This window comes from Oncorhynchus masou, chromosome 24, assembly GCF_036934945.1.
Source record: "Oncorhynchus masou masou isolate Uvic2021 chromosome 24, UVic_Omas_1.1, whole genome shotgun sequence".
NCBI classification, from domain to species: Eukaryota; Metazoa; Chordata; class Actinopteri; order Salmoniformes; family Salmonidae; genus Oncorhynchus; species Oncorhynchus masou.
The window spans coordinates 25,335,670-25,349,588 of record NC_088235.1 but is presented as its reverse complement, the minus strand read 5'-3'; the positions used below and the strand labels follow the sequence as shown (position 1 = coordinate 25,349,588).

Sequence of the window (13,919 nt, the reverse complement as noted above, 5' to 3'; positions counted from 1 at the left end):
CAAACGTTAATGAAGACAGCTTCTCCCTCCTAGAGGAGGAAATCAATCATTTCCAGGCCCAGGGACATGTACTAGTCTGTGGTTACCTAAATGCCAGAACTGGACAATAACCTGACACCCTCAGCACACAGGGGAACAAACACCTACCTGGAGGTGACAGCATTACCCCCCCCCATAGGCACAACTACGACAACATAACCAGGTCACAACTCCTGCAGCTCGGTCACACGCTGGGTATGTACATAGTCAATGGTACGCTTCGAGGGGACTCCTATGGTAGGTACACCTACAGTGGAAAGAAAAAGTATGTGAAGCCTTTGTAAATACCTGGATTTCTGCATAAATTGGTCATATAATTTGATCTGATCTTCATCTAGGTCACAACAATAGACAAACACGGTCTGCTTAAACTAATAACACAAAACAATTATACGTTTTCATGTGTTTATTGAACACACCTTGTAAACATTCACAGTGCAGGGTGGGAAAAGTATGTGAACCCTTGGATTTAATAACTGGTTGACCCTTGTTTGGCAGCAATAACTTCAACCAAACGTTTTCTGTAGTTGCAGATCAGACCTGCACAACGGTCAGGAGGATTTTTTTTTAGTTCCTCTTTACAAAACTGTTTCAGTTCAGCAATATTCTTGGGATGTCTGGTGTGAACTGCTCTCTTGAGGTTATGCCACAGCATCTCAATCGGGTTGAGGTCAGGACTCTGACTGGGCCACTCCTGAATTAATATTTTCTTCTGTTGAAGCCATTATGTTGTTGATTTACTTCTGTGTTTTGGGTTGTTGTCCTGTTGCATCACAAAACTTCTGATGAGCTTCAATTGGTGGACACATTCTCCTGCAAAATGTCTTGATAAACTTGGGAATTCATTATTTCATCAATGATAGCAAGCTGTCCAGGCCCTGAGGCAGCAAAGCAGGCCCAAACCATGATGCTCCCTCCACCATACTTTACAGTTGGAAGGAGGTTTTGATGTTGGTGTGCTGTGCTTTTTTTTCTCCACACATAGTGTTGTGTGTTCCTTCCAAACAACTCAACTGTAGTTTCATCTGTCCACAGAATATTTTGGAACATCCAGGTGCACTTTTGAAAACATCAGCGATGGTTTTTTGGACAGCAGTGGCTTCTTCCGTGTTCTTCCTTGTTTTGTGTTTTACGTATCGTAGACTCGTCAACAGAGATGTTAGCATGTTCCAGAGATTTCTGTAAGTTGACACTCTAGGATTCTTCTTAACCTCATTGAGCATTCTGCGCTGTGCTCTTGCAGTCATCTTTGCAGGACAGCCACTCCTAGGGAGAGTAGCAACAGTGTTGAACTTTCTCCATTTGTAGACGTGGACTGATGAACATCAGGGCTTTCAGAGATACTTTTTGTAACCCTTTCCAGCTTTATTCAAGTCAACAATTCTTAATCTTGTGTCTTCTGAGATCTCTTTTGTTCGAGGCATGGTTCACATTAGGAAATGCTTCTTGTGAATAGCAAACTCAAATTTTGTGAGTGTTTTTTATTCCGCAAGGCAGCTCGAACCAACATCTCCAATCTCGTCTCATTGATTGGACTCCAGGTTAGCTGACTCCTGACTCCAATTCACTTTTGGAGAAGTCATTAGCCTAGGGGTTCACATACTTTTTCCAACCTACAATGTGAATCTTTAAATTATGTATTCAATACAGGCAAAAATAATTTGTATTTTATTAGTTTAAATCACTCTGTTTGTCTATTGTTGTGACTTAGATGAAGATCAGGTCAAATTTGATGACCAATTTATGCAGAAATCCAGGTAATTCAAAACGATTCACATACTTTTTCTTGCCACTGTATAGCTAATCTCTTTGCAGTAGTACTGTAGACTACTTTATCACTGACCTCAACCCAGAGTCTCTTAGAGCGTTCACAGTCAGCCCACTGACACTCCTATCAGATCACAGCAAAATCACAGTCAACTTGAACAGAGCAATACTCAATCATGAGGCTTCAAAGCCAAAGGAACTGAATAATATTAATAAATGCTATAGATGGAAAGAAAGTAGTGTGGAAACCTACAAAAAACTATTAGCCAACAACAAATTCTTCAAAGTAGCCACTCTTTGCCTTGATGACAGCTTTGCACACACTTGGCATTCTCTCAACCAGCTTGACTGGAATGATTTTCCAACAGTCTTGAAGTCGTTCCCACATATGCTGAGCACTTGTTAGCTCCTTTTCCTTCACTCTGCAGTCCAATTCATCCCAAACCATCTCAATTGGGTTGAGGCTGGGTGATGTGGAGGCTAGGTCATCTGATGCAGCAATCCATCACTCTCCTTCTTAGTCAAACAGACCTTACACATTCTGGAGGTATGTTGTGTCATTGTCACTAAGCGCAAACCAGATGGAACGGTGTATCGCTGCAGAATGCTGTGGTAGCCATGCTGGTTAAATGTGCCTTGAATTCTAAATAAATCACTAACAATGTCACAAGCAAAGAACACCACCACACATCCTCCTCCATGCTTCACGGTGGGAACCACACGTGGAGATCATCCGTCCACTTACTCTGCATCTCACAAAGACACGGCGGTTGGAACCAAAAATCTCAAATTAGGACTCATCAGACCAAAGAACAGATTTACTCTGGTCTAATGTCAATTTCTCGTGTTTCTTGGCCTAAGCAAATCTCTTCTTCTTATTGGTGTCCTTTAGTTGTGGTTTCCTTGCAGCAATTCAACCATGAGGGCCTGGTTCACACAGTCACCTCTGAATAGTTAATGTTGAGATGTGTCTGTTACTTGAACTCTGTGAAGCATTTATTTGGGATGCAATTTCTGAGGCTGGTAACTCTCATGAACTTATCCTTTGCAGCAGAGGTAACTCCGGGTCTTCCTTTCCTGTGGCGGTCCTGATGAGAGCCAGTTTCATCATAGCGCTTCATGGTTTTTGCGACTGCATTTGAAGAAACGTTCAAAGTTCTTGAAATGTTCTGCATTGACTGACATTCATGTCTTAAACTAATGATGGACTGTTGTCTTGGTCTTTTACCAAATAGGGCTATCTTCTGTATACCACCCATACCATGTCAAAACACAACTGATTGGCTCAAACACATTAAGAATGAAATCAATTCCAAAAATGTACTTTTAACAAGGCACACCTGTTAATTGACATGTATTCATGAAGGGGTGGCATGTAGCCTAGTGGTTAGAGTGTTGGGCAATTAACCGAAAGGTTGCTAGATTGAATCCCTGAGCTGACAAGGTAAAGATCTGTTGTTCTGTCCCTGAACAAGGCAGTTAACCCACTGATCCTAGGCAAACATTGTAAATAAGAATTTGTTCTTAACTGACTTGCCAAGTTAAATAAATAAAACAATTAAAAGCTGGTCGAGAGAATGCCAAGAGTGTGCAAAGCTGTCATCAATGCAACAGGTTGCCCATGAGGCCAAAGTGGGTGCTTTTGGTCATTGACTGCAGGTGTAAAAAAAATCTAATTAAATATTAGATTAGTTTAGAAGAATATATGTTATTTATCTTTGTGTAGCATAAGATTAATCAATCACTCAATGTACATGCAAAAACACAGATATTAAAAACTAATTGTTGTCATAACTTAAAAAAATGGGAGCAGGGCCAGGACAATAGTAGAATCTTAACCTAAGTACACCACCACCCTTATAACCAAGCTACTACTCCTGGTCATGTGGTTAGAGCTCAGCTCAGCAGCAGGGCTGGTCACGCCGTGGGCCAGGCTGTGCCATGGAAAAGACTTACAGAGGAAACATGTCATGACTGCCTGCCACAGAGAAACTGTCAGACAAAAAAGGTTTTTAAGTTAAGTGAATAAACAGCCTCCACAGAAAATGTAGACATGTCAGCAGAACTGGTTTTAGAGACTCTAGTTACCAATGTATGGTGTAGACATGGGTTATGTGTGGTAATGCAGACAGGACTTGACCACTAGAGAAAATGTCACTGTTGTATGATTCATTTGGTTCACAAAAGTACTCAAAATACACTACATGGCCAAAAGTATGTTCATCGAACATCTAATTACAAAACCATGGTCATTAATATGGAGTTGGTCCCCCCTTTGCTGCTGCAACAGCCTCCACTCTTCTGGGAAGGATTTCCACTAGATGTTGGAACATTGCTTTGGGGACTGGTTTCCATTGAGCCATAAGAGCATTAGAGAGATCAGGAACTAATTTTGGGCGATTTGGCCTGGCTCGCAGTTGGCGTTCCTATTCATCCCAAAGGTGTTTGTTGGGGTTGAGGTCAGGGCTCTGTGCAGGACTAAGGGGCCTAGATAAACCATGACAAACAGCCCCAGACCATTATTCCTCATCCACCAAACTTTACAGTTGGCACTATGCATTCGGGCAGGTAGCGTTCACCTGGCCGACATTTGGCATTGCACATGGTGGTCTTAGGCTTGTGTGTAGGAGTCGGAAGGAAGCTCAAAGGAACACACTGCTCCATACTGACGATGTTTAACAGTAACAGTACTGGCCGGAGGGCCGAGAGACCACACACACACACACAACACAATAAACCACATACAAACAGACACAAACAAAGTTACACATAGGCTGATATGTTTCAGAGCTGATCTGATTGATAGCACATATAGTCAGGGCTCCAGACTAACGCCTTCCCCTGGTGCCATTCACTTTTTCAGTTGGTAGCACCAGCCCATGATTTGACCGCACCCCAAAAAATATAGAAATGTGGATTCACACAAATAAAACATTTGCAATAATCCAATAAAGTCATGAAAGTAATTCACAATGGTTTATTATTATTAAGAAGTGTAATTGGCTACTGAGATGGTATTCAATAAATATAAGGAGGAATGTATGATTGAAGATATTTTTGATATGCAACCTCATCCAGTGATGGCATAATATAGCAATAATAGTGACAATCAAAATAGGGCTCCAGAATTGTCTGATTTTTCAGATCTGATTGGTCAAAAGACCAATGCGTGAAAAAAAGATCAGAAGTGGTCTGCTTTTGTAAATGCAGCCTTCAATACACAATATATGGCACACACAGTCATAAGTGACTCTCATACACTTATGTTTTTGTATGAAAGTCTTGCTCAACAGCTTAATAATAATAATAATAACTAGGTGATTATTACCCTGTACATAACTAGGTGATTATTACCCTGTACATAACTAGGTGATTATTACCCTGTACATAACTAGGTGATTATTACCCTGTAAATAACTAGGTGATTATTACCCTATAAATAACTAGGTGATTATTACCCTGTACATAACTAGGTGATTATTACCCTGTAAATAACTAGGTGATTATTACCCTGTACATAACTAGGTGATTATTACCCTGTACATAACTAGGTGATTATTACCCTGTACATAACTAGGTGATTATTACCCTGTACATAACTAGGTGATTATTACCCTGTAAATAACTAGGTGATTATTACCATGTACATTACTAGGTGATTATTACCCTGTACATAACTAGGTGATTATTACCATGTACATAACTAGGTGATTGTTACCCTGTAAATAACTAGGTGATTATTACCCTGTACATAACTAGGTGATTATTACCCTGTAAATAACTAGGTGATTATTACCCTGTACATAACTAGGTGATTATTACCCTGTACATAACTAGCTGATTATTACCCTGTACATAACTAGGTGATTATTACCCTGTACATAACTAAGTGATTATTACCCTGTACATAACTAGGTGATTATTACCCTGTACATAACTAGGTGAGTATTACCCTGTAAATAACTAGGTGAATATTACCCTGTACATTACTAGGTGATTATTACCCTGTACATAACTAGGTGATTATTACCATGTACATAACTAGGTGATTGTTACCCTGTAAATAACTAGGTGATTATTACCCTGTACATAACTAGGTGATTATTACCCTGTAAATAACTAGGTGATTGTTACCCTGTAAATAACTAGGTGATTATTACCCTGTACATAACTAGGTGATTATTACCCTGTACATAACTAGATGATTATTACCCTGTAACTTTTTTGCCCGCTTTGAGGACAATACAGTGCCACTGACACTGCCTGCAACGGAAAAATGCGGTCTCTCCTTCACTGCAGCCGAGGTGAGTAAAACATTTAAACGTGTTAACCCTCGCAAGGCTGCAGGCCCAGACGGCATCCCCAGCCGCGCCCTCAGAGCATGTGCAGACCAGCTGGCTGGTGTGTTTACGGACATATTCAATCAATCCCTATATCAGTCTGCTGTTCCCACATGCTTCAAGAGGGCCACCATCGTTCCTGTTCCCAAGAAAGCTAAGGTAACTGAGCTAAACGACTACCGCCCCGTAGCAGTCACTTCCGTCATCATGAAGTGCTTTGAGAGACTAGTCAAGGACCATATAACCTCCACCCTACCTGACACCCTAGACCCACTCCAATTTGCTTACCGCTCAAATAGGTCCACAGACGATGCAATCTCAACCACACTGCACACTGCCCTAACCCATCTGGACAAGAGGAATACCTATGTGAGAATGCTGTTCATCGACTACAGCTCGGCATTCAACACCATAGTACCCTCCAAGCTCGTCATCAAGCTCGAGACCCTGGGTCTCGACCCCGCCCTGTGCAACTGGGTACTGGACTTCCTGACGGGCCGCCCCCAGGTGGTGAGGGTAGGTAACAACATCTCCTCCCCGCTGATCCTCAACACTGGGGCCCCACAAGGGTGCGTTCTGAGCCCTCTCCTGTACTCCCTGTTCACCCACGACTGCGTGGCCACGCATGCCTCCAACTCAATCATCAAGTTTGCGGACGACACAACAGTGGTAGGCTTGATTACCAACAACGACGAGACGGCCTACAGGGAGGAGGTGAGGGCCCTCGGAGTGTGGTGTCAGGAAAATAACCTCACACTCAACGTCAACAAAACTAAGGAGATGATTGTGGACTTCAGGAAACAGCAGAGGGAACACCCCTATCCACATCGATGGAACAGTAGTGGAGAGAGTAGCAAGTTTTAAGTTCCTCGGCATACACATCACAGACAAACCGAATTGGTCCACTCACACAGACAGCATCGTGAAGAAGGCGCAGCAGCGCCTCTTCAACCTCAGGAGGCTGAAGAAATTCGGCTTGTCACCAAAAGCACTCACAAACTTCTACAGATGCACAATCGAGAGCATCCTGGCGGGCTGTATCACCGCCTGGTACGGCAACTGCTCCGCCCTCAACCGTAAGGCTCTCCAGAGGGTAGTGAGGTCTGCACAACGCATCACCGGGGGCAAACTACCTGCCCTCCAGGACACCTACACCACCCGATGTTACAGGAAGGCCATAAAGATCATCAAGGACATCAACCACCCGAGCCACTGCCTGTTCACCCCGCTATCATCCAGAAGGCGAGGTCAGTACAGGTGCATCAAAGCTGGGACCGAGAGACTGAAAAACAGCTTCTATCTCAAGGCCATCAGACTATTAAACAGCCACCACTAACATTGAGTGGCTGCTGCCAACACACTGACACTGACTCAACTCCAGCCACTTTAATAATGGGAATTGAATGGGAAATGATGTAAATATATCACTAGCCACTTTAAACAGTGCTACCTTATATAATGTTACTTACCCTACATTATTCATCTCATATGCATACGTATATACTGTACTCTATATCATCGACTGCATCCTTATGTAATACATGTATCACTAGCCACTTTAACTATGCCACTTTGTTTATATACTCATCTCATATGTATATACTGTACTCGATACCATCTACTGTATCTTGCCTATGCTGCTCTGTACCATCACTCATTCATATATCCTTATGTACATATTCATTATCCCCTTACACTGTGTATAAGACAGTAGTTTAGGAATTGTTAGTTAGATTACTTGTTGGTTATTACTGCATTGTCGGAACTAGAAGCACAAGCATTTCGCTACACTCGCATTAACATCTGCTAACCATGTGTATGTGACAAATAAATTTGATTTGATTTGGTACATAACTAGGTGATTATTACCCTGTACATAACTAGGTGATTATTACCCTGTACATAACTAGGTGATTATTACCCTGTACATAACTAGGTGATTATTACCCTGTACATAACTAGGTGATTATTACTTTGTAAATAACTAGGTGATTATTACCCTGTACATAACTAGGTGATTATTACCCTGTACATAACTAGGTGATTATTACCCTGTAAATAACTAGGTGATTATTACCCTGTACATAACTAGGTGATTATTACCCTGTACATAACTAGGTGATTATTACCCTGTACATAACTAGGTGATTATTACCCTGTACATAACTAGGTGATTATTACCCTGTAAATACCTAGGTGATTATTACCCTGTACATAACTAGGTGATTATTACCCTGTACATAACTAGGTGATTATTACCCTGTACATAACTAGGTGATTATTACCCTGTACATAACTAGGTGATTATTACCCTGTACATAACTAGTTGATTATTACCCTGTGAATAACTAGGTGATTATTACCCTGTACATAACTAGGTGATTATTACCATGTACATTACTAGGTGATTATTACCCTGTAAATAGCTAGGTGATTATTACACTGTGAATAACTAGGTGATTATTACCCTGTACATAACTAGGTGATTATTACCCTGTACATAACTAGGTGATTATTACCCTGTACATAACTAGGTGATTGTTACCCTGTACATTACTAGGTGATTATTAACCTGTAAATAACTAGGCAATTCTTACCCTGAAAGTCATTTAGAGTTGTTTAAAGCACTTAAAGCACTCCCTGCTTTGTCACTACCCACACTGTAAAACAGTGTTCAGGGTCAGACTGTCCATTACTGTCTATCAGTGTTCCCATGTTAACCTCGCTGCACAGAAAATATGCCCCTTTGTTTTGCTGCAACCTTCTACCTGCTGTGGCTCCCTCCTTCCCTCACCTTCGTCATCTGTCCCTCCATCCCTCTAACCATTGGGCTTTATTTATCACCACTTCCCTCCACAGAGTGCCAGCCAACAGTGGTGTCGCCATTTATGGCCATTTCATTAAATCTTCCTGGCTCTACCTCTGTGGCAGAACTGACGGAAGTTAAATCCTTGGCTGCGGCTAAAGAAAGACGCTGCTGGGGTTTGTTTGGTTCCTGTCCCCGGCTCCTGTCCAGGAACCAAACACGGCACCTCGTTAAAGAAAGACGCTGCTGGGGTTTGTTTGGTTCCTGTCCCCGGCTCCTGTCCAGGAACCAAACACGGCACCTCGTTAAAGAAAGACGCTGCTGGGGTTTGCTTGGTTCCTGTCCCCGGCTCCTGTCCAGGAACCAAACACGGCACCTCGTTAAAGAAAGACGCTGCTGGGGTTTGCTTGGTTCCTGTCCCCGGCTCCTGTCCAGGAACCAAACACGGCACCTCGTTCAAGAAAGACGCTGCTGGGGTTTGCTTGGTTCCTGTCCCCGGCTCCTGTCCAGGAACCAAACACGGCACCTCGTTAAAGAAAGACGCTGCTGGGGTTTGCTTGGTTCCTGTCCCCGGCTCCTGTCCAGGAACCAAACACGGCACCTCGTTAAAGAAAGACGCTGCTGGGTTTGCTTGGTTCCTGTCCCCGGCTCCTGTCCAGGAACCAAACACGGCACCTCGTTAAAGACTGACGCTGTTTGGACAAAGTCACTAAGTCTATCCCTCGGAAACACTAACAAGGCTATTGTTTTGCTTGGTATTTCACCCAGTAAATATGGGAGTTGATCAAAATGTGATTTGTTTTCAAATACTTTGTGGATCTGTGTAATATGAGGGAAATATGTGTCTCTAATATGGTCATTCATTTGGCAGGAGGTTAGGAAGTGCAGCTCAGTTTCCACCTCATTTTGCAGGCAGTGTGCACATAGCCTGTCTTCTCTTGAGAGCCAGGTCTGCCTACGGCAGCCTCTCTCAATAGCAAGTCTATGATAACTGAGCCTGTACATAGTCAAAGCTTTCCTTAATTGTGTGTCAGTCACAGTGGTCAGGTTTTCTGCCACTGTGTTCTCTCTGTTTAGGGTTAAATAGCATTCTGGTTTTCTCTGTTATTTTTTTATTTTCTTTCCAATGTGTCAAGTAATTATCTTTTTGTTTTCTCATGATTTGGTTGGATCTAATTGTGTTGCTGCCCTTGGGCTTTGTGGGGTCTGTTGTGTTTGTGAACAGACCCCCAGGACCAGATGGCTAAGGGGACTCTTCTCTAGTCTCGCTATCTCTCTCTCTTCGCTCTCCTCTCTTCTCTCTCTGCTCTCTCTTTCGAACAAGCCACCTGTTTCTGAAAATTGGTGTTGGGCAGGTAAACACATGAGATGATGAGATGCATCTTGGGAGTTCCACTCCACAGAGAGAGGCATTATGGACCTTATTTTAACACACAAACAGAGCCCACAGGGAAAAGAAGAGCTCCCCATGTACAGGCTTTAGCTTGCTTTGAGTGATGTACCGCTCGCTCCCTGTGACACTTAGAATCCCATACACAGACAGACTCCAAGCCTCCAAAACAAAAATGAAATGGTGATGGTCCCTTCGCTTCGCCTACACTACATGTAAAGAGCATCTTTACTGAACGAATTAATGGTTAAAGTAGCCAATAGTCCGACCCTGCTTCCTCTCTACTCTCTTTCTCTCCTCTAACACTGAGCAGATAGATCCTCCCTCTTATAGCAGTTAAAAACAACAACAATGGCCCTGGTGGTCTCCATGGTGACGGACAGGGCCTCCCTATAAACATTGTCCCGTGTGCTCCCTGTGTGTGTGGGTGACAGCCCTTCCCTGCCAGACTGCCTGTAAACTGTCCCTACAGCTACTGGAGAGACATCCTGCACGGCACACTATCTGACACATCTCTCTGAGTTCTGCCACTCACACCACCACACCACACCAAACCACACCACCACACCACCAAACCACACCAGATAGCCTGGCAATGTGAAAATGATTTATACCTCACTCTTCTGGCACTCCATACAATTCCATAATTTGTATTTAGCAAATTGGCATGGGAAGCTTATACTATAACAATGTTATTAAATTTAGTGTCTTTGTCAATTGTTTGTCAAGTTATTCCAATTTTAAGAAGATGCTTACTTAGGAAGACAGTATTTCTGTAAAAGTAGTGGCTTAGTGGGTTGATAACGGCTGGGAACAGTTGATTAGTGGGTTGATAACGGCCGGGAACAGTTGATTAGTGGGTTGATAACGGCCGGGAACAGTTGATTAGTGGGTTGATAACGGCCGGGAACAGTTGATTAGTGGGTTGATAACGGCCGGGAACAGTTGATTAGTGGGTTGATAATGACTGGGAACAGTTGATTAGTGGGTTGATAACAGCTGGGAACAGTTGATTAGTGGGTTGATAATGGCTGGGAACATCAGACCAGAGAATCTTGTTTCTGATGGTCTGAGAGCCTTTCAGCAAACTCAAAGCGGGCTGTCATGTGCCATCTCAACCAGCTTCATGAGGTAGTCACCTGAAATACATTTCAATTAACAGGTGTGCTTTGTTAAAAGTTAATTTGTGAAATTTCTTTCCTTCTTAATGCATTTGAGCCAATCAGTTGTGTTGTGACAAGGTAGGGGTGGTATACAGAAGATAGCCCTATTTGGCAAAAGACCAAGTCCATATTATGACAAGAACAACTCAAATAAGCAAAGAGAAATGACAGTCCATCATTAGTTTAAGACATGAAGGTCAGTCAATCTGGAAAATGTCAAGAACTTTGAAAGTCTCTTCAAGTGCCATACGCACTACCCTCTGTAGTGCTATTTGGTCCGAGGTCGAGCAGTTGCCATATCAGACAGTGATGCAACCAGTCAGGATGCTCTCGATGGTGCAGCTGTAGAACCTTTTGAGGATCTGAGGACCCATGCCAAATCTTTTCAGTCTCCTGAGGGGGAACCATAGAGATCATATCACTCACTTATGCCATTTAAAGGATCTCTATGATGTGAGCCATATCAAATCTTTCACCAGAATAAGCCATGTTATCCTAGCCTGTGCCTGAATGCTGGTCTGTTTCTGGTCTCTAGCCAAGTCCTTATGGAGTTGTCATGCCAAGCCAAACATGAGAACAGCTGCCTAGTCCCTACAGTAAATCACCCGTTAAGACTTGGACAAGCTTAGAGCTCCTCATCCAAATCAGTCACAATACCCGTCATCATTTTCACCCTCCTCCTCATCACCATCAAGTGGTCTCAATGAGGGACACACCTGGAAGCTTCTAATTGGCTCCAGAAAAATATGCTCCCCAAGGACCCAATAGGAGCACTGCATTTTCCCTGTGCTGCATATTACAGATTAACTTCCTGGGTCATGCTTTTCAATTAGGAAGATTCATGAACTGAATGGAAATAGAACGAAAGCCAACTCCCAATGCCATAGAGACTGAATACCTCAGGTCAGGTGTGTGATCTGGCCAGAAGACTTGTTAAAGGCTATCTGAGATGTTCTCCATATTGACAACAACACAATAAACTCACAATAATATTCTCTATGTTCATAATAGTGTCAGAATGATAAATTGTGGGTCTCAAATTGTGGCTACATCAATGACAGGAGCATTCAATTACGGCACAAAGCTGTTTCACACACATCGTGTCCTCCATTGCTACAGTACAGAACTGTCTTGGCTGCCTCCTTTCTTCAGAAGGATTCCAATTTCCTTCCTCTATCAGAGAAGTCACTGTCTAAGCTATAACAACCCACTGAACCACCCAGTGGATGGAAGCACAACACTTAGAGTCATCCGCATGTGTCTCACACACACAGACACACACACGTCTCACACAGAGACACGTCTCATACAGACACGACTCACAAACAGACACACACATCTCACACACACACACAGACACGTCTCACACACACACACAGACACGTCTCACACACATCTCACACACAGACACACACACACACCTCACACACAGACGTCTCACACACGTATCTCACACACACACGTCTCACACACACACACACGTCTCACACAGACACACGTCTCACAGACACACACACACACATCTCACATACAGAGACACACACACCCTAGGGTGGCAGGGTAGCCTAGTGGTTAGAGTGTTGGATTAGTAACCGGAAGGTTGCAAGTTCAAATCCCTGAGCTGACAAGGTACAAATCTGCCGTTCTGCCCATGAACAGGCAGTTAACCCACTGTTCCTAGGCTGTCATTGAAAATAAGAATTTGTTCTTAACTGATTTGCGTAGTTAAATAAAGGTAAATATATATATATATTTTTAAACAGTTATCCACAGCACTTGGTTTAGACCAGCCATACTGTGATAACTGAAAAGTGCATGCACTTTTTTGATACATTATAAATGTGTGAGTGGATGTGAGAGGGAGGCCTGAAATGGAAACAGACGCGAGCACGCACATCCCTCTGCTTGCTTAGCGAGTACCACTTTCTCCAGACTCAGTACCTCTGCCTCACAAACACACGTGACCGGCTTCATCATGCGTCTTAACCGATCGTGCCATCTCAAAAGCTAGCAAATGAGGCGACGTAAGCGGGACACTTCAGGCTAAGGAGTACGTTTCAAACATCCTCATGTGCTACACACACACACACACACACACACCCTCTCACCTGGTCATCCAATCGGTGGGCCACTATAGTGGCTGCCTCTTCCTGCTCAGAATCACTGAGGGGTCTGATCCTAAGAGCCACCTGGGAGCAAGAGACAGGTAGAACACCACATGGTTAGAGCTTTCACAGAGAGGAACAGGGTTAGAGCTTTCACATAGAGAGGAACAGGGTTAGAACTTTCACAGAGAGAGGAACAGGATTAGAGCTTTCACAGAGAGAGGAACAGGGTTGGAGCTTTCACGGAGAGAGGAACAGGATTAGAGCTTTCACAGAGAGAGGAACAGGGTTGGAGCTTTCACAGAGAGA

General features: G+C 43.2%; 1 protein-coding gene across 1 annotated transcript in view; it reads right to left on the bottom strand.

Moving 5' to 3' along the window:
- Positions 1–13,919, bottom strand: part of LOC135511927 (kinesin-like protein KIF19) — a 101,056-nt gene that overhangs the window by 79,853 nt on the left and 7,284 nt on the right. Inside the window, exon 2 of the mRNA XM_064933449.1 lies at positions 13,614–13,694. Coding sequence (XP_064789521.1) covers positions 13,614–13,694 — 81 coding nt within the window. The remainder of the gene's footprint in view (positions 1–13,613; positions 13,695–13,919) is intronic.